Genomic DNA, 22,158 nt, shown 5'->3' with positions numbered 1-22,158 from the left:
CAAAGGATGATCCCGTCCTCAGCACCAAATTCAGATTTTTTAATGAGGTATTATTTTTTCGAAGGGTGATCCTTGGAGTCCACCTTGTAAAATCACGTACCTAATTTTGGATAAGGTTGGGTCCTTTGGGTCCGGGCTTTTATCTGTCTTGCTGACACAGGCAAGGTCTCCAACAAGTTCAGGGTCATCACATCTTTTACTGCTGGTAAAGGAGCTAGGCTTGTAGGCAATGGAAAGCGACTCAGTGCGCCTGCATTAGCTATTCAGATCCCAGGTCAATGTTCCAGAATATATTCATAGGCCACCAATAACAAGGCCAACCTTGTATCCGAGCTGAGGTGATAGGGGGAATTGCTTTATCCTCTTTGAAGAGGCCCAGCAAAAGTTCATGGTCGGTAACTATAAAAAACCTTTAACTGTAGACATATTGATAGAACTTCTTCAACCAAATACGACCGCCAATCCTGCCTTCTCAATTTGAGATGATCTACGTTCTGCATCCAAAAGGGTCCTGGAGGCATATGCGATGGGCTTCTCTGTCCGTCTTTCCAGCTGTATGACAGCACTGTACCAACCCTGTAGGAGGAAGCATCACAGATTAAAATAAGTTCTTTCTTCGGGTCGAAATGGGCCAGTAAGTTGGATGACAGTAACTGACGTTTGACCTTAAAAAGTCTTCCCAAATATATCTGTGGTATTGTTGTAATAGGGCATGCAAGGGCCAGCATGGAAGCCACATTTGGGATAAATTTTTCATAATAATTGACTGACCCCAAGAAGGATTTTAACTCTGTGGTGTTCCTTGGGGTCGGTGCCTCCTTCATGACCTTTACTTTATCCTCTACTGGATATAACGCCTTTCCATCTCCTCGGTACCCTAAATAGGTTACTTTGGCTGCCTGGGCAGCGCATTTCTCCCTCTCCAAGTGAACTCACACCCTGGAGAATCATGACAAGACTTATTCTAGGTTGGCCAGCTGTTCCTGCTCTGAAGCCCCGAAGATGTCAGCTAAGTATACTGTTATCTTGGGCAGCCCATGAAGGATGTTCTCCATAACTCTTTGGAAGATGGCACATGCTGCGAGACCCCAAAAGACAGAGTCCCTTATGAATGTTTGTTGTCACACATTTCTGGGAGGATTAATCAAATTCAAGCTGGAGATAAGTGTGGCTCATAACCAACTTGGAGAAAGTCATTCCACCTGCTAACCTGAGCTAAAAATCTTCGATCCTGGGCATAGGGTACCTGTCGAGTTTGGAACTTGATTGACTATCAGTTTATTGCCCCACAAAGACGAACTGATTTGTCAGGCTTAAGAACAGAGACTACAGATGCAGCCCATTCTGAAAATTGCACTGGCCTTATTATACCCAAGCTTTCAAGATGCCCTTGTTCAGTTTTCACTCCTTTAGCATGGAGTAAGGGACCGACCTTGCGCTGAAGTACCCAAGAGTAGTGTCAGGGTCAATGAACATTTGGGCCTTGGCTCCTTCTATTTTCCCCAGGCTCTTCTGAAAAATTCCAGGGTATCTATTGATAACTTGGTACAGTCCTCCACGCCTAGCCTGAAGATTTCCAACCAATTGAGCCAAATCTGTTGGAGTCAATCTCTCCCCATAAGGCTTGGTCCATGCCTCCGTGCAACAATGAGTGGGAGACGAGCTGATTGCTATCTATAAGTCATTGAGGCCACTGTGGTGCCTTTTATTTGTAAAGCTTCCCCTGTGTAGGTGGTTAGCTTGGCCTTCATGTCTTCCAACCTCAGGAATTGGATGCCCGATCATAGGTCTATTCTCTGATAACAGAGACTGTGGCTCTCGTGTCCACCTCCATTATCAAGGGAAAGCCATTTATTGGTAATTCAACCATTATCGGGGCAACTTTCATTGTTACAATACAATTTAGACCCTGTCTCTGGAAGAAGGGATACATCAATGGTATGCTCAAGTACCAGCCTTGGCTTTCTTCCGAGACAACATGCATTTTGCCTGCGCCTGAAACATCGCTGTGACTGTGTCCTTTGACAGTGCTTTCGGTAATCCAACTGACAACTATACACCCGGAGTATGTTCTTTCATACTTTTGGAGACGGCACTGTTGCTCCTTGACTGTCTGGTGGTGACATTAGGGTTCCTATATCAAGTGGGACCCTTTAATGCCTGATTGAATGAGGTCCCTCCCCCTCGTTGGAAGACATTGCTGCCTGATGCCCTTTGTAGCTCCTTTTCCTACATACTCAAGTGACAAAGCCATCTCATTAGCTTTTTTAAAGTCCAAATTGGGTTCTCTTCTTTTGGAATGTTAGGTCGTTCAAGCCACATAGCAATCTGTTCCATAACATTTCATTAAGAGGCAGTCCAAATTCACAGTTCAGCTAGTTTTCACAATCTTGCCAAGAACTGAGTGACAGCTTCTCCACGGGTTTTCCCAGCCATGTTGAAGCGATTTTGTTGGAGAATTGCCAAGAGCTTTGCGTCGTAGTGGTTTTTTACAAGGTCTACCAGTTCATTAAAAGTTTTTGAGTCAGGGGCATCCAGATAGGTCAGACTTCTTATCACATTACAAGTTGGAGCCCCGCATCCTGTCAGGAAAATCACTTTTTGCTTCTCATCTCCTTCAATGTTGTTGGCACAGAAGTATCGCATGCGCTCAGTATATTGAGCCCAGTCTTCTCCATTGGTGTCATAGGGCTCATGTTTCCTGAAAAGAGGCATAATGGCTTTTTCTTACAAAATTCTTGATGTTTGGAGATTATCTGGAGGGAAAGATGGAGGAAAAAATAACTTCTGACCTCATATTTGTGCTATCACTAAAACATCACTACTTCCAGCTCTATAACATCACTCAACTTCACTCCTACCTCAGCTTATCTGCTACTGAAACTCTCAATCATATCTTCATCACCTCGAGATTTGACTATTCCAATGTATTCCTGGCTGTGCTCCCACAATCCAGAAACTTGACTTCACCTAAAACTCTGCTGCCCATGTCTTAGATAGTGCAGGTCTTATTCCACGACCATTGCTGTGCACCCAATCAAACAACATCTTCATTTTAAAATTCTCATCCTTGTTTTCAAATTCCTCCTCACCCTCCCATATTTCTGTAATCTCCCTCAACCGCACAACGCTCCAAGACATATGTGCTCCTCCAATTCCAGCACCTCTTAGTTGTAATCACTCCATTGTTGGTGACCATGCCTTCCATTGCCTTGGCCCAAGCTCTGTAATACACTTCCTTCAACTCTCTGCCTCTATCCTATTTTCCTCCTTTTAGCTTCTCCTTAAAACCCATTTTTTGACTAAGGTTTTGATCATCTGACCTAAAGTTTATTTATGTGACTTGGTGGCATACTTTGTTTTATAATGCTCCTATGAAACGCTTTAGGATGTTTTATTATGTTAAAGCCGCAGTATAAATATTTGTTGTTGTTGAATGGCTTCCAGGCTTGGGAGGCTAAATGGCTCTTTAATGCTTTTTCCAGATGTGTGTATGCATTCTGTGTATTTGCCCTTTTCACATGCAAAACACTGCAGTTTTTCAACTCAAACAAATTTTAAAAATTAAATTAAATAAACATTGTCATCTATGTCTTCTGCGACAAGGTTAAGTAGTAGTTGGGACTGCACCTACCATCTCTAATTCTATACAACTTACTTTTTTGAAGGTTATATTTGTTGACTGAAGACTCCTATTAAAATAACTTTCCTATACTTATATTATGAAAGTGTGACGGATAAAATGTATGCTATCTACATCTTAAATTTCCTTTTTGTTTTTGCTAGTTAGGCAAGGGTACACTTTATTTGACATGGCCTGAATTTTCAGGTGTGGGCAGTAGGGTGGCACAGTGGTTAGCACTGCTGCATCACAGCGCCAGGAACACGGGTTCGATTCCTGGCTTGGGTCTCTGTCTGTGTGGAGTTTGCACGTACTCCCCGTATTTGTGTGGGTTTCTTCCGGGTGTTCCGGTTTCCCCCCACAGTCTGAAAGACGTGCAGGTTAGGTGCATTGCCTGGAACAGATGCCAGAGTATGGCAACTAGGGGAATTTCACAGTAACTTCATTGCAGCATTAATGTAAGCCTTACTTTTGACTAATAAATAAACTTTCTAGGTGGTTACAATGCCAAGACGTTCCCCAAGTGAATGTCTAGGTTTTGGCAGAGATCTGTGTCAAAATCCCAGAATGGCAATCCAGATACTACTCTAAGAGTGATAATAGCTGTTGGTGGTGAGGCCTATTTGTTGTTGCCCAAAAAGCAGAAACCAGAGCTCTGGCTCTAAGGATCCACTAGGAAGCTTTACATGAGTTATCTGAATTTTGAGGCCTCCTTGGATATGTTAGCTTTACCACTCAGATCCTTCCATCTGAAGGCTGAGGTGTGGCTTAGGGAGGAGAGTGGCACAAAGTCCACAATCCACTTCTTTAGCCATTCTTGTGGAAATCAGCCTGTGTACCTGGAGGAAAGCAAACTGGAAGACCCTATTAAGGCACTCCCAATTCTGCCGCTGCTCCTATCTTGAGCCTATTCCAGATGAAGTTCTCACCCCTTTGAGATCCAAGGAAATCCATGAGCAAATAGTAGGGGGCAGGGAACACTTTTTCCAAATAGCTGAATATTTTGAACCAATATTGGAGAGGAATATCATCAGGATCAGTCTCTGCAGTCCTGCCTCGTCCAGCCCTGAATGGTGGTGGACAATTAAACAACTTCTTGGAGGAGGAGGCTCCACAAATATCCCCATCCTCAGTGATGGTGGAGCCCAGCATATTAGTGCCAAAGGCTGAAGCATTTGCATAACGATCTTTAGCCAGAAGTGCTGAGAAGATCCAAGTTGGGTTCCTTCGGAGGTTCCTAGCATCACAGATGCCATTCTTCAGTCAATTCAATTCACTCCACATGTTAGCAAGAAGCAGCTGAAGGCACTGGATACTGCAAAAGATATGGGGCCTATCAATATTCCAGCAATAGTACTGAAGTCTTGTGCCAAATCCAACCCCTAGACAAATCCAACCCAGCCAATTACTGCCCCATCAATCTACTCTAGACCATCAGTAAAGTGATGGAAGGAGTTATCAACAGTGCAATCAAGTGGCAATAACCTGCTCACTGACGCTCAGTTTGCGTTCCTCTAGGGCCATTCAGCTCCTGACCTTGTTATAACATTGGTTGAAACATGGACAGAGAGCTGAACTCCAGATGTGAGGTGAGAGTAACTATCTTTGATATTAAAGCTATATTTGGCCGAGGATAACATCAAGGAGCCCTAGCAAGACTGGAGTTCAGCAGGAATCAGGAGAAAACCTTCCACAGTTTGGAATCAAGTCTAGTTCAAAGAAAGATGGTTGTGGTTTTTGGAGGTCAGTCATCTCAACTCCAGGACATCACTGCAGGATTTCCTCAGCTGAGTATCCTAAGCCCAACTATCTTCAGCTGCTTCATCAATAACCTTCCTTCTATCATAAGATCAGAAGGGGGGATGTTCATTGATGTTTGGTGTCATTTGTGATCCTCAGATACTGGAGCAGTCCATGTCAAAATGCAACATGAACTGGACAATATCCAGGCCTGATCTGACAAGTGGCAAGTAACGGTCATGCAACAGAAGTACCAGGTGATAGCCATCTCCAACAACAGAGTATCTAACCATCATTCCTTGACATTCAATGGCATTACCATCACTGAATCCCCCACTGTCAACATCCTGGGAGTTACCATTGATCCGAAACTCGACTGGATTAGCCATATACATTCTGTGGCAACAAGAGTTCTATGAGGACTGCAGTTTGACACCATCCAGGATAAAGCAACCCACTTGATTGACACCACTTCAACAAATATTCACTCCCTCCACCACCAATGCAACAGTAGCATTTACAAAAAACACTGCAGGATCTCACCAAAGCTCCTTAGACAGCATCTTCCAAACCAGGACCACTACCATCTTGAAGGTCAAGTGCAGCAGATAGATGGGAATGCCACAACCTGGGAGTTACCATCCAAGACACTCACCATCTTGATCTGGAAATATATTACCATTCCTTCACTGTCACTGGACCAACATCCTGAAACTCCCTCCCTGACAACACTGTGGGTGTCCCTACACTACATTGACTGACTGCAGTGGTTCAAGAAGGCAGCTCACCATCACTTCCTCAAGGGCAATTAGGGAGGGATAGGTAATGATTTGATTTATTATTGTCACATGTATTGGGACAGTAATTGTCTCACAACACCAGGTTAAAGTCCAACAGGTTATTTGGTAGCACGAGCTTTTGGAGCACTGCCCCTTCATCAGGTGAGTGAGGAAATAAATCAGTTGGACTTTAACCTGGTGTTGTGGGACTACTTACTGTGCCTACCCCAGTCCAACGCCGGCACCTCCACATCGTGTATTGGGATACAGTGAAGCCAACACCCCTTGAAAGGAATAATTTTAATGTGAAACTGTTAACTGCAAAGCAGTGGGGGACGGTCAGGGCAGTGGTGGCCATGTGAGTCTTATTGAGAGATAAAGTGATAAATATGTTTAACATGTTATCATTTCAGAACCAAAATGTGCAGTATTCTCACAGATGTTTTGCTTGAATAATATGGAGTGTCTGACATGTTCCTTTTATGTTTATGATAGACAAACAGATGACTGATATAAACAGTAAGTTTACTTCATTTCCTGGGTTCGGTTTCGCGCAGAGGTCGGACAAAGACCCTGGTTTTCTTTTTCGGAGGCAGCGTGTATTTTTGGATTCACCTGTATCAGCTGTTGAATGCGCGCTGGCCAGCTCGCTGCGGAAGGCATGCGTGTTGCACTGTATTCCTAAATGGGACAGCTGTACGTGACATCATTGATTGGCCGTCGCCAGAGAAACTTTTGTTCCGTCGGCCAATCGCGTGGCTCGAAACAAAAAAGGGGGAGAGCTGGTGGAGCGGGGAAGCCCGGCGCTCGCGCTCTGTCTCCGGCAGCTCGGGGAGGGGGCCGGGAGAGCGCGCCGCGTGATCCGCTCGCCTCCACTCTGCACGGCCAGAGTCCCGCAGGCGGCACCGATCCGGACAAGGGCGGCACTGCTGCTGCTGCTTAACGGTACCAACGGGGCAAGAGCAAAAAAAAATACAACTGCCTCCAGAGCGGGGCTCCCGGCCGCATCGCTCCCTTTCACAAAACCGGCAGTTTGTGCATTGCTCGGTCATTTTTCTAATGTGCCGTTCACATTATATCTTATTTCGAAACATAAAAAGACTGATTTTTATGTATTAGCATTGCTGTTGGGAGGGGATTTGTCGACTAATACCCTTTTTCGGCGTATTGTTGTTCCGTTTTGGGCCATCCAGGTGTAAAAGTCCATACATTAGCCACACTCGAGTCCCAGGCTCCTGGGCTATTATGGAGAACAAAGCGGCCGCCCGGGACAGCAGCGACCGGGACCTGTACCGTCAGTTTCAGGACTGGTGTCTGAAGACCTACGGGGACTCGGGCAAAACCAAGACGGTCACCCGCAAGAAATACGATCGCATCGTCCAATTCCTGAGCGGAGTGGAACCCAGCTCTGCCGATAACGCCAAATTTAAATTCTGGGTGAAATCGAAAGGGTTCCAGCTGGGATCGTCGGAGGAGCTGAAGGCTGGAGGTGGTAAACTGGTCCTTTACGTGCCAGTCAAAACAACGGTTAGTGCTCACTTGTATTAAAGTTGATGTTTATTTGTTTCCAAGTCTGTACGTAAGGAAGCAAAGGGGTGCCACAGTTGGCTGCCTGATGATGGGGTCTTAGTGTATGGTACATCAGGCGGTCATGTTGCCTCGGTTGGCACGTCCAGATTGTACACTCATCCTATCGTCTATTTAATTACAGGGAAAATTACATTGGGGGTCAATTGCTTCTTTAGTTCACAGCTCGACCACTTACCTTGAGAAGAGTATTTTAAAAAAAACACAAGTAGCATTAATGCCCAGAGTCGAATTTTGAAGCATAATTTGAGGTGCGAGTGCTTGATGCATCCCGGATATCATTACATAGTGTCGGGACAGAATTTTTGGTCGGGAGCCAAATGCAGCGCTGGTGGGTGTGTAAACCACCATCGCGCCCCCCCCCCCCCCCATCCCCTCAGTTTTCCAGTTATTTTCTAAACAGACCTGTTTTCCCGAATACATCTCGTATTGTTTCATGTGGTAATGCTGCAATTTCGAAAATAAATACGGGAACTACACCTCTCTATAGTTCCATTTTAATAAGGAAGATTTTTTTTTAAATGGCTCTGGTTAACCACTTATTTTAAGCAGCACTTGCAGGTCTATAGATTTCAATTGCATCAGATGAGTAATGATGATAGCTGTTCAGAAACATTTTTGCTAACAATCCAAATCCCCTCGTCCACCCACGCGATTATCCCGGTGAAACAGAAAGGGTGTGATTACAACGAGGACGCGCGAATGATGGGCTCTGTTTTCCGTAACGTTTCTGACAACCTGGATTATGTTGGGGGCTTTGGGGACTTCTTTTTGGACAGTTCTTTCCTGTCTGCCCAAGAGATCCGTTCTTGCCACTAAATCCGCCGTCTGATAATTAGGCATCGTGATTACTATCTTTTAAAAGACATGGAAGCTGGAGAAACATCGTCTGTGTTATCGGGCTAATTAACTACACTACCCGATTGCCTGAGAGACTGAATTACAAGTGCCATCAACAGGACAGGCAATTGCAAATAAAATGGGAGGGCGCTTTGCACTGTTCAGTATCCATTTTATACATTCCACAGAAAGCTAACTGTATTCATTCACATTAAAAGTACAGGCAATTTCGTGGGTTACAGAGGCTACATCGAGGGTGCATTTTGATATTTTACTGCTCAGTGAACAGCATCATGGAGAGTTAGATTAGAATTTATCGATATTTCTGCATTTATAATCCTCCGTGGTCTGGGATATGCACTTTTGTCACCAGGCAACAGAACCTCAGGACCTGGCATTTCTTTCATCACGGCGGGACGAAGGTACCAGCAGCCGATGAATGCTGATAGAAATCTGATCACGATTCGTCACCTACCTATCCGTTTTATCTGATTATAGGTCTTGTTTCTCATGTATACCAAGTAAATACAATACTTTTTTAATATCGTTCGGAATAAGAGCATGGGTGGGAGCTGATGCCTACTCCCAACCATATATATTAAATGCTGAAAAAAAATTAGCACCAACTGAAGCGTCCCTGTTGGAGATGATAAAATTTAAAGGTGGCGATTTTGGCAAGTAAATGTAATAAAGATGTCTAGCATTCGCTTTGGAATAAAAAGCATTCGCATGTAGGGGAAAGGGGAGTTTCTGCACTTGATTGAGACAATATTAGCAAAAGATCTCAGTTGAAGAATATACTGAAGTACTTTAACATATTTTTCCTTGACTAACAAGTCACAGAACTATCTGGTTCGAAGAATGGATGTAAAACCCTTGAATCCACCACTATATTCGATATGCTTGCGTTGAGGTAGACATGAGTCAGAGGGCAGCATTAAAAACCTTACCAGGCAGCCGAGTTATCAGTGTTACTGTGTACGCATACAGGGTGTTACAGGCGACCATATTGCCATCGAGTAGGCCTGTCACCCAACCTTACCTTCTGGAATATTTATTTTATGAGCAAGTTACTCCCGCTCGTCGAGTCTAGTGTTTGTTTTTGCGGTCGATCATCTGTGTGATTTGTCATTGTGAGAGGGGGAACTGAACGTTTGTTGATGTGGCTGTCCGGCTGTATATATATATTTTTTAAGGTTCAAAATTGGATGACAAGGCCCGGAATGGCGTGCCGTGCCATCCCTCCACTCTCCTCTTCCTTCCCACCCCCCACTCCGGGAGCTGCTGGCCGGGTCGGCTTGTCGACAATCTGGTGTAAAATCTAACTGTGCTGCCAAGAGGCTGTGGGTCCCGCCTGAGCGCGCGCGCGTCCGCGCCGCCATCACACACCCCCCTCCCTCCCAAACCGCCAGCGAGAGCGAGCCCTCGCGCCCCGCACCTGAACGCGCCAGCCTGCCAGCAAGCAAGCGCAACCCCCGCCGACATTTCCCGGGCCCCGCCTCGGGTCGGTTCGGGAGGCGCAGCGCGTGCCCGCGGCGGGGGGGATCCTCGCGCCCAGAATGTCTGTCCACACCTCGCGGCGGCTGCTCGCCTTGTTCCCATGGAAACGACGGTTACTACCTGCTCCCGGCCTACGGCGCAGAATCAACCTGTTTAAATCCTCCACCCCCCCCCCCCCCCCCATCCCGGTCGCCTTCGGCACCACCAGATGTTGTTGTCGGGCCGAGAGGTGTCACTGTCTCCAATATGAAAGTCGAGTGCCCCATACCGGCCGGAATCCCGCAAATTGGAGTTAGGAAGGCACGGACACGATGGGCCAAGTGGCCTCTTTGCTGAGCCTGCGATTCTATTTTTTTTAAAAAGTTCGGCAGGTTTGTTTTCACACGGGGATGGGATGGGATATGCCTGGTGATTCTTGCCCGAGCTTTTTTTTCTTAAACGGCCCCCCCCCCCCCAAACTTAAAACCCACCCCCACCCCCACCCCCAAAACGCTATCTTCTGCTTCAGTGCCCCTTGTCATCGAGCTACCGACCGACAGCAGCTCCTCGAAGGCTGATGATTTTACCATTGGAAACTGAAGCAGTTCAGCGCCTCCTGGGATGCATTGCGAGATTGGAGCACTTGCTCACACCTCCACCCCTTCCGCCAGCAACCTGGAAAGGGCATTTAGTTTATGCGACGTTGAGACAGAATCGCACAGCGTTGCAATTGTGCGAGTTAGCTGGCTACGACCATTGGTCACACCATTGCTGTCAGCAGGCCACAATCGCCGGAAAAATTTCTCATGAAACCGAATTCTTGTCGATATATAGCGGTTTTATGTTGAAATGAATCGCTGGTGATGCCATTAGAGCCATTTTAAGTTGGTGTGACGGAAAAATAAAATTAAATATTTTCCAGATACAGTGCTAATTGCCACAGGTGTGAATCGCACGAGGTTAACGAGCTTACATTCCCATCTGTTTTTCATGACCAAGATTTTGAGCCCTCGGGGATAATAACATGCACTCCTGATTTGTCCCCTGCTGAGTACTTCATTTAGTGTCGATTTTCCAGCATGGGGAAGGGAGAGAAAAACCATGTCCCAAATGAAGAAAGCTGACGCATTCATTGTACTATAGATTTTTCTTTATTGGTACCGATGATCTATCTGTTTGGTAAATCTTATCGTCTTAAGACGGTTACCTCCTGACATTTCGATGACTGTGTACCTGGTGCAATGAGTGCCCTCAACACATCTAAACTAGTCCCTTTTGGTACCAGATTCAAAATGCATATTATGATGAGCAGGCTTAACTTGAGAGATCCATCAACATGCTTTGAATTTCTGAAGTCGAAATTCGGTTTTGGATTGAGCTGGCTCCTTTTAACAGAAAGTGACAGGATTAAACAGTGTTGTACTTGTTCCCTTAAAATGTCATGAAAGCAGTTAGATGTTCTACTCCACCGTTGAGGACGACACGCCTCGTTGAGTCTTTGAAAAACAAAACTGGCATTACAAAATCTTAATTTTTGTTTAGATTACAATGAATTAGATTTTGCCTCACTGGGCCGAAAGGCCTCTTTCTGAGCTGTAAGTGACTCTGAACTGACATTGAAAAATCTCTCGCCCAAACTCAGAACGATTGCTCACAAGTTTCCAACCCAGATGACATACATGTAGTATCAACTCAAACCGAATAAGATTCTTAATTTCTGTTTAACTCTGCTGTTCATGTTTAAGTTTCATTAGACATTGGGAGAAACACTGTTAGTTCTCGCCTGAGCTCCTCTATTCACGTTGCTAATAAGGTTAAAGTTAATAATACAACAACTCTGAATCCTCTCTCAGATCTGGAAAAAATGACCTGAACGAGCTTCTACGAACCTTGACATGTATTCGGCTGTTCCATAGTACAGGCCTCTGGGTGGCCTTGCTGCACCCTAGCTTCAAGTCCACACCTTTTTCAGAGTATGTGAAGACAGATCCCTGTCTACACCGGCTGGCATTTGGTCAGGCTGTGTGCATTTCCAGATACAAACCGAGTTTGGATTATTTGAAATTTGATGGTATAGACCTGTTGGATTGTCTTGGTTCGGTTTGAATATACACAATTGTTCGGGCAATGATTATACTATTTCTATGCCTCAGATTTGACATGCACCTTCTGAATGTGTTTTCCACAGGATTTATAAAGTCATCTAGCAGGAGACCATATGATTTTGTAGGGGAGAGGTCACAGGATGTGTAATCGATGAATTAGTAACTGCATGGATGGGTTCTTTCAATAAAAAGCTTCATGGTAGTGTGAAAGTCTGAGTGCACACTTTCTGTTGTAGAAGGACAACTAATGGAAATTTTGCAAAAAAACATGCTATCAAACATATAAGAAAGGAAGACCAGCCTTAACTGTGGGGTTGCTGTTTCGTTATTTGGGTAGAGCAATGAAACAAATGGAGGTATCTTTTACTTTAGAGTGTATTTTGTAGGCCACAAACTAGTGGAAAAGATGTAGAGGAACAAATGTGCAAAGAAATTACAGATATGTAAAACTATAGAGTAGTCATAACAAGCAACTTTAATTATCCTAATATAGACTGAACTAGTAATAGTATAAAGGGCATGGGGATAAGCATTTCTGAATTGTGTTCAGGGAAGTTTTCCAGGTCAATATGTTTGCCTCCTTCCTTTTTGGTTTGGATTGTTGGATCTGGTTCTAGGGAATAAGGTCATATTGATTAAGTGTTGGGGGAGAACATATCAGGAACTGTAATGTCCCATCTCTGTTAGGGGTTGTGGGTTTTAACAAAAAGAAAAGAACGTGGTTTGCACATGTGGATTCAAAGTAACAACAACGCATTTTATTATTCTAGGAGATGTTCTCTGTACAGAGTACAAACTGAAAATAAAACAGCAGCCTGCGGCAACACTCCAATTACATCATCAAATCATGCTCTTGAAGCAACTGGCAATCCTTTTAAATATATAACACCCCTCCCCTTTACTTATATGGTCATAACAAATTACTATGATGTTATACATAGGATAATAATACTCTAGACACAGTACTATGCATCATTAGTCATACACAGTCAATAAGAAAGTAAATCCGGAATACGTCTATTCATCTTTGGTTGTATATGACGTTCTGGAATTTGGGTGTCCCTGACCCTAGAAGTATGATTTGGAACTTCAGTCGACACTTCTTCTCTTGAAAGTAATCCTGCATCATTCTCACTCGGTATAGTAGCATAGAAGCAATCATCAGGTAACTCAGGTTGAACTAAGTCTTCCATAGTAGTGTTCACAACACTAGGGACTGAAAAAGTTGGTACTTCTGAAGATGGTTCTGAGAAATCATTTTGAGATGACAACAATTGGCCAGCATGGCATCATCAAACTAGTTCATCTTTAGTTTGAACCGTGTAAGAAATTGGACCTGTTTTTGCTAAAACTATGGCTGGTATCCATTTCTCACTCGTGGCAAAATTATGCACTAACACTCAATCTCCTTTTTGAAATGAATGTTGTTTTGACTTCACTTCTCATCCAGCAACTTGAGATTGTTGTTGACGCTCTACTGTCTCTGAAGTTTCTGGCAAGTAATACAAACCATATGTAGTTCTCAACTTAGTAATGCAGGTGAATTTTGAGTAGTCACATGAGTAGCATTTCCATAAAATACCCAAAAATGGTCAAATTTTTCAATGGTTTGTTCAGTTGTAGTAGGTCTCATGATAACATCTGGCTACTTTGTGTGCGCCAATTATGACTAAGAACATGTAATCCTTAAAGAAACCTGCAAAATCTACATGCAAACATTGCCATGGCATTTTAGGCCACTCCCAAGGAAATAAAGGAGATAAGGATGGTGTATTTCTTGTGCACAGGAATGACACTGTCCCACTTTTTCTTCAATCTGAGCATCCAGACCCAGCAGTTGTTCAAGAGCACTTCCATGCAGACTAGGAAGCAGTGCCGGATTTAGGTATAAGCTAAACAAGCTACAGTTTAGGGCCTCACAAAATTTCAGAAGGTTTACAACGAAGAGAACATTTAAGAGCGGATACCAGAAAAGAAAAAGAAAGAACCAGCTTGAAGAGCAACTCAAAAAATTACCAAAATCTACGAGAGAGATCAAGCCAGCCAAATGATAAATATGTAATCAGTAAATGCATTCATTTGAAAATAATTTGTATTTTTCACTTTAAATACCTTGCTATTAAATAATTAAAAGGCATAATTATGTTTTCAATTTTTTTCTGGCGACCCACCTTTGTGGGTTGCACCTTTTTGGTACGCACCTTTGTGAGACCTTTTGGTGTAACTTTTTAACAAGGGGCCTCCAAGCTTTATATAGCTTAGGGCCTCACCAAGTCTAAATCTGGCACTGCTAGGAAGAATGATCACTTGGATTCCCCACAATAGCCACCTGCCTTGGATGGTCAACTTGAGCTTTCATGACACGTGTGGTTTCAAATCAGGATACATCTGATGTGTTCCAGCTATCGTTCCTTTCAATACAATATCCATCATCTTCCCCATTAGAGGATAATTTCTGGTATGTCTCTGAACTTGAGAAGCTGTCACAGGCAAATGATCTGCTAGAATATGAGTAAACTAGTTGGTGGTATTTCCTCTAGGTGTCCAGATCACCAACAACCTGTACTGGTCCCTCCATGCCAACACGATAGTTAAAAAACCTCACCAACACCTCTACTTTCTCAGGAGGCTAAGGAAATTCAGCATGTCCGTTATGACTCTCACCAACCTCTACAGAAAGCATCTTTCTGGTTGTATCACAGCTTGGTATGGCTCCTGCTCTGTCCAAGACTGCAAGAAACTATAAAGGGTTGTGAACGAAGCCCAGTCCAACACGCAAACCAGCTTCCCATCTATAGACTCTGTCTACACTTCCTGCTGCCTCAGCAAAGCAGTCAGCATAATAAAGAATCCCATGCACCCTGTACATACTCTTTTCCACTGACTCAAGAACAACTTCTTCCCTGTTGCCACCAGACTTTTGAATGGACCTACCTCGTATTAAGTTCATCTTTCTCTACACCCGAGCTATGACTGTAACACGACATTCTGCACTCTCTCCTTTCTTTCTCCATGTACTGTATGCTTTGTATAGCGTGCAAGAATCAATACTTTTTACTGTATGCTAACACATGTGACTAATAAATCAAATCAATAGGTAAAGGTAAGCATTAGCATGGTAATTGGACTGATGATATTTTATATCATCGGAGTATGCAAGTAAGAACAGTGACAATCTTTGCAATCGACCAGCAGCTAACGATGGTCAGCCTTTATATGGTCCAAAAATAGTAGTTAAGAGTTGATGATCAGTCAATAATGTGAAATGAAGAGCGTATAAATAATGAAACTGTCATCACCAAAAATTATATTAATACTTCTTTTTCTATTTAAGCATTGTTAGATATGCACTAGTAAAGTAGGGGCCAGTTCAGAACAGAGTTGAGGGGGAATTTCTTCTCTGAGGGTAGTGAATCTCTGGAATTCTCTGCCCATTGAAGTGGTGGAGGCTATCTCATTGAAAATGTTTAAATCACGGGTAGATAGATTTCTGATCGATAAGGGAATTAAGGGATATGGGGAGCAGGCGGGTAAGTGGAACTGATTCGCCTCAGATCAGCCATGATCTTGTTGAATGGCGGGGCAGGCCCGAGGGGCTAGATGGCCTACTCCTGCTCCTATTTCTTATGTTCTTGTGTTCTTATGAAGAAAAAGCTATTGGTCATTCTTCTCCCAAAAACATAATATGGGACGTGACTGTCACTACTCTAGAAGGTGAAGTGGTGCAAGCAAGCAGTAATGGTAGCTTTGATTAAAATGACCCAATACTTAAGAATTTTGCAAAGCATTTTTGACACCCTTGTATGCTTTCTCACGTTCAGTTGTCCAGTCATAGAATCATAAAATCCCTACAGTGCAGAAAGAGGCCATTCGGCCCATCGAGTCTGCACTGACCACAATCCCACCCAGGCCCTATCCCATAACCCAATGTATTTATCCTAGCTAGTCCCCCTGACACTAAGGGGCAATTTAGCATGGCCAATCCACCTAACCCATACATCTTTGGACTGTGGGAGGAAACTGGAGCACCTGGAGGAAACCCATGCAGACACGGAGAATGTGCAAACTCCACACAGACAGTGACCTAAGCCGGGAATCGAACCCACTGTGCCACCATGCCGCCCCCAGTCTTATTACTGTTACTATTACTGTTTCACACATAGTAAACTATGCAGTGGCTTCAATAGTGTCGCTAAGTTAACAAGAAATTTGCCATAATTACTGATTCTAGAAAAGGACCTCTATTGCATCACGCTTGTGGATATGGTGCTTCTAAAATAGCTTCCATCTTTTTAAGTGCTTTATATAGGCCTTGGCTATCAATAACGTGACCTAACTATTGGAGTGACATCTGGAAAAAGTCACACTTTTTTCTTTCTTGATATGCAGAGAATGTGCTTGAAGACATTCCAGTGTTGCTTCTAAATTATTCAAGTGCTCTTGTTCACTGGGTCCTGTTTTTAGATTATCATCCAGGTAACATTGCACACCAGAGACTCTGATCCATCAAACTTTGGAATAAAGCTGAGATGGATGTTATTCGAAAAGGCAACCATTTATTTATAACAAAAGAAACCTTTATGAGTAATAACAGTAAACAATAGTTGAGATTCAGTGGCTATATTCATCTTAAATATGCTTGTGAAAGATCAATCTTGCTGAATTTCTGCCCACCTGATAACCCAGAAAACAAATCTTCAATTAAAGGAAGTGGATATTGATCAGCTCACAACACTGGATTTATTATTGTTTGAACATCACCACAGATACAAACTGAACCATCTGGTTTCACGATGGGTACGATGGGGGTAGCCCAGTCACTCATAACTGGCTCTAATGAACCCGTGTTAATAAGTCATGCTAATTCTTCTTCCACCTTGGGCTGAATTGCATATGGCACGGCTCTTACTTTGAGACATTTTGGATAGCTATTAGACTGTATCTTGAGTTTCATTCCCTTCATTGAGCTAAGTGTCTTTTAAAATACACTGTTGTGTTTATCTTGTATTTATCCAGAAGGTGCTGTAGGTCTGTTTTGACATCGACTAGTCTGTTCACAGCACTCAGTTATGCTTTATCTTCTCCAACCATGATCTCCCAAATAGAGCTAGAAAATTACCATGGACCACATGGAGAGGCAACTCCACTGTTTGTCCACTCAGCTGATTGTTGACCAGTATATACACTTAATGGCACAGTTTCTTCCGTGTATGTCCTAAAAATCACATCAGCTGGTTTTAAAGGACGATGCTTCAGCTTTTGTTGCTATGTAGTCTCAGGAATTAAAGATACGGCAGCACCAGTGTCAACCTCCATTCTAATAGACTGCCCGTTTAACTTTGCAATCATCCAGAATCTATGTAATCCACCCTGTCGGGATAAGGCGTTTGGTTGGAGCTCTTAATCATATTTCTGGACATTCACTTCCTCACAGTCATAATTCCTTTCTGCTATGTTGTGAATTCCTTTTGTAGAATGCAACTTGTTCTTCTTAAAGGTACCCATATTTTTCTTTTGAATATTCCTTTCAGGGGATTCTGGTATGGCCAATAAACTTCTGCAATGTATCTCATTTTGCCACAATTCTTGCATTTACTATCCTTGCTCCAGCATTTACTTGCTGAATGGCCCATTTTGGCAAACCTGTGTTATGCAATTTGCTGTTTTGACTTCTTATGGACAGTTCCCAACTTGTGGAGCTTCATTCCTGCACTAAATTGTGAAGCCTCTTCAGCAGCCAGTTCCTTCGACCCTGTGATTTCTACTGCTGTCTTTAAAGTCAAAGTATGTTCAGTAAGCAATCTTCCTTGGATAGTCTCATTTGGGAGACCACAAACTAGACAGTTGCAAAGAGAATCTTCTAATGACTTGCCAAGCACACATGTGCCAGCCTTTTTAAGGCTGCCACAAACTGAGCAATACTTTCGCCTTCCACTTGATTCCTTTGATGGAACCTGAACTGTTTCACGATGATCAATGGATTTTGGAGAGTAATGCCTTTCAAGGCTGTTTGTCAACTCGTTGTAAATTTTGGTTCCTGGTTTTGCTGGATGATGTGGAGATGCCGGCGTTGGACTGAGGTAAACACAGTAAGAAGTTTAACAACACCAGGTGAAAGTCCAACAGGTTTATTTGGTAGCAAAAGCCACACAAGTTTTCGGAGCTCCAAGCCCTTCTTCAGGTGAGTGGGAATTCTGTTCACAAACAGGGCATATAAAGACACAAACTCAATTTACATGAATAATGGTTGGAATGCGAATACTTACAAGGGTACTCTTCGTCGTCCAGTACCCTGAGTACCCTTCGTCGTCCAGTACTTCCCCGGAGCGGAGAAGCTACGGCATCTCCTCCGGAGCCTTCAACATGTCATTGATGAAGACGAACATCTCGCCAAGGCCATCCCCACACCCCCACTTCTTGCCTTCAAACAACCGCACAACCTCAAACAGACCATTGTCTGCAGCAAACTACCCAGCCTTCAGGAGAACAGTGACCATGACACCACTCAACCCTGCCACAGCAACCTCTGCAAGACGTGCCGGATCATCGACACAGATGCCATCATCTCACGTGAGAACACCATCCACCAGGTACACGGTACATACTCTTGCAACTCGGCCAACGTTGTCTACCTGATACGCTGCAAGAAAGGATGTCCCAAGGCATGGTACATTGGGGAAACTATGCAGACGCTGTGACAACGGATGAATGAACACCGCTCGACAATCACCAGGCAAGACTGTTCTCTTCCTGTTGGGGAGCACTTCAGCGGTCATGGGCATTCGGCCTCTGATATTCGGGTAAGCGTTCTCCAAGTCGGCCTTCGCGACACATGACGGCGCAGAGTCGCTGAGCAGAAACTGATAGCCAAGTTCCGCACACACAAGGGCGGCCTGAACCAGGATATTGGGTTCATGTCACACTATTTGTAACCCCCACAGTTGCCTGGACCTGCAGAGTTTCACTGGCTGTCTTGTCTGGAGACAATACACATCTTTTTAGCCGTTCTTGATGCTCTCTCCACTCACGTCGTTTTGTTTCTTAAAGACTTGATTAGTTGTAAGTATTCGCATTCCAAACATTATTCATGTAAATTGAGTTTGTGTCTTTATATGCCCTGTTTGTGAACAGAATTCCCACTCACCTGAAGTAAGGGGCTTGGAGCTCCGAAAGTTTGTGTGGCTTTTGCTACCAAATAAACCTGTTGGACTTTAACCTGGTGTTGTTAAACTTCTTACTTTGCTGGATGAACCAAGTTTCGGAGCAATTTGTGGGTTTTACTTCCTATTGCACTGAGAAAAGCTAATACAAACAATGAAGCTTCAATTTTATTTGCTTGTACAAAGTACTGAAAATGCTCTGCATGGGAACTCCATGATTGATATCTTAATTGAAAGACCCCATGGATCCTAATTTATCTGCCATATCTCTTACATGCACTTGTATATTTTTACTGTTTTCCCAATACTCCCCTTTTTGCCCTGAAAACCGTTGACTTTATATATAATTTTTTTCAAAAGCATTCCTCTTTTCAAATATGCCAAATTCTGCTTGGAACCTCACCCTTCTTTTAAAACTGCAAATAGTTTTATTGTCTTCCTGCACTGGCACTTCGGTCTTTTCATCCTGTTACTGCTTCTCCCTGCCCTTCCAATATTATAAGTCTGAGTACCCACATTGTCTTTCTTTGACTTAAAGGCAGGAATTTTACCATCCTGCCCGCCATGGGGATTGGAGTGGGCAAGAGGCGGACCATGGAAAGGTCCGTTGACATCGGGTGGGATTTTATGGTTTTGGGATGAGAGAGGCCGCCTAGAATCTTTTCTTAATTTTTTTTATTTATTAGTCACAAGGAAGGCTTACATTAACACTGCAATGAAGTGTTTTACACTGTAAATGTTCTCAATGGAATGAAGTCCTGACTTGCCGCCAATTTTCTTTCTGTAATGTTCTAACATTGTTAGGGGTTATGGGTTTTAACAAAACAGAATGTGGTTTACACATGTCGATTCAAGGTAACAAGAACAGACTTACTCTCGGAGATGTTGTCTGCATAAAGTACAAACTGAAAATAAACCAGCAACCTGAGACAACATCCTAATAGAATCACCATCAAATCATGTGATCACCTCTTAAAGCAACTTGCAATTCTTTTAAAAATATAACAGGAACATTGATTGCAGTATAATAAGGTTTAGGTTAGCTATGGAAAAGGACAAAGAGTAGTTCAGAGTAAAAATTATTAATTGGTGAAGGGCCAGTTTCAATGGGTCAGAACAGATCTGACTTTGGTAAATTGGAATCGAGGATGGACAAATGAAACACTTAACAGAACCATGAGCTGTCTTTAAAGAGGAGATATTCAGGTACAGTCCAAGAAGGGGAATGGTAGGACAAACCAGGCCAGATCTCCCTGGATGACAAAAGAGATGGAAAGTAGGATGAAGCAGGAAAAGGGAATCTACTGCAGCTGTCAGCTTGATAATGAGTGAGAACTGTTCTGAATATAGAAAGGTCAGAGGGTAAGTTAAAAAGGAATTAAGGGAAGCAAAGAAAGATTTTGGGAAGAGAATGGCAGCAAACAGAAAAGGGAAAGCAGAAGTCTTTTATAATCATACAAAGAGTAAATGAGCAGTGGGACCAATTAGGGGTCAAAATGAGATTTATGGATAGAGAGAGTGGGCATGACTGAAATATTAAATGAGTACTTCACATCTTTACCAAAGAAGTTGTCACCAAACTCGTATGGAAATAGGAATAGTTCAGACACTGGATGGGTTAAAATTTGATAAAGGGAAGATATTACGAATGCTGGCTGTACTTAAAAGTTGATCAATCACAATAAGATGTGGGCGTTGCTGACAAAGCCAGCACTTGCTGCTCATCCTAATTATCCTTGAGAAGGTGTTGGTGAGCCATCTTCTGTTAATCCTGCGGTCCATCTGGTACAGGAATATCCACAGTGCTAGCAGGGTTAGTACAGCTGATAGGCTTGTGAGGCCATTTCAGAGGGCAATTAAGAGATACCTATATTGCTGTAGGTCTGGAGTCACATGTAGGCTAGATCAGGTAAGTATGGCAGATTTCTTACCCTAAAGGATAATAGTGAACCAGATGGGTTTTTACAGCAATTGTTGTTCACTGCACCATTACTCAGACTCGCTTCCAATTCTAGATTTCTTTTGTGGGCCAGATGCATCCAAGGATCCTGAGGGAAGTAAAGGTGGAAATTGTGGATACACTGGCAATAATCTTTCAATCTTTAAGGTGATTGGCAAAAGAACTAAAGGTGATGGGAAGAAAAAAATTATGCAGTGAATTGATCAAATCTAGAGTGCATTGCCTGAGAGTGTAGCGGAAGCAGATTCAATTTTTTGTGGCTTTCAAAGAGAATTGGATAATTATCTGTGAAGAGAAAATTTGTAGGGCTACAGGGAAAAGACAGGTGAGTGGGACAAGCTGACTTGTTCTTCCAGAAAGCTTGATATGATGGCTTGTATTGTTTCCTTCTGTACTCTGATCATTCCATGACATGATTCCAAGATTGAACAGAAATAAACAAAATTGGAGCATAGAAACCTTGGCATTTATGTAGAGTTATTAAACTTCAGCTTTTCACAGCAATGAAATATTTTTGAATTATAATCATTTGTAAGCATCCACCAGCCCCACAAGACCCAAGAAGAAGGAGCAGTTAACCTGGTTTTGAATGAGCTTTGTTAAGGGGAGAATGATGATTGGAACATTGGGTGAACTCCCCACTCTACTTTGTAAGCTGGCCTTCTCACTGTAATTGTAATTCTCTTTTGGCAAAGTTCTGTTTTTGGACGGAGTATGCCAGTTTTAATTTTCTGTGTAGTCAATTATATTGAGATATTAAGTTCTGTTAAAGAAAAAAGTTATTTTGAAATTAATTCCAATGACATTTTTGTTTTACTTCTGTTGATGTTAACATTCTAGTTCACATAACATAAATCTACATTTTTTAATGGACTATACATTTTGC

At 43.0% G+C, this 22,158-nt stretch overlaps 1 protein-coding gene across 2 annotated transcripts in view; it reads left to right on the top strand.

The window, feature by feature from the left end:
* The first annotated feature begins 6,903 nt into the window (after positions 1-6,903).
* The window catches only part of LOC144496096 (nucleolar protein 4-like), a 339,666-nt gene continuing 324,411 nt past the window's right edge, over positions 6,904-22,158 (top strand). For both annotated transcript variants that reach the window (XM_078217066.1, XM_078217065.1), the window contains exon 1: positions 6,904-7,668. In XM_078217066.1, coding sequence (XP_078073192.1) covers positions 7,387-7,668 — 282 coding nt within the window. In that variant the 5' untranslated portion in view covers positions 6,904-7,386. The remainder of the gene's footprint in view (positions 7,669-22,158) is intronic.

The sequence above is a fragment of the Mustelus asterias genome, chromosome 7 (genome assembly GCF_964213995.1).
Source record: "Mustelus asterias chromosome 7, sMusAst1.hap1.1, whole genome shotgun sequence".
Classification (NCBI taxonomy): domain Eukaryota; kingdom Metazoa; phylum Chordata; class Chondrichthyes; order Carcharhiniformes; family Triakidae; genus Mustelus; species Mustelus asterias.
The sequence above is the reverse complement of the archived record's forward strand: the minus strand, read 5'-3'. Positions and strand labels throughout refer to the sequence as shown.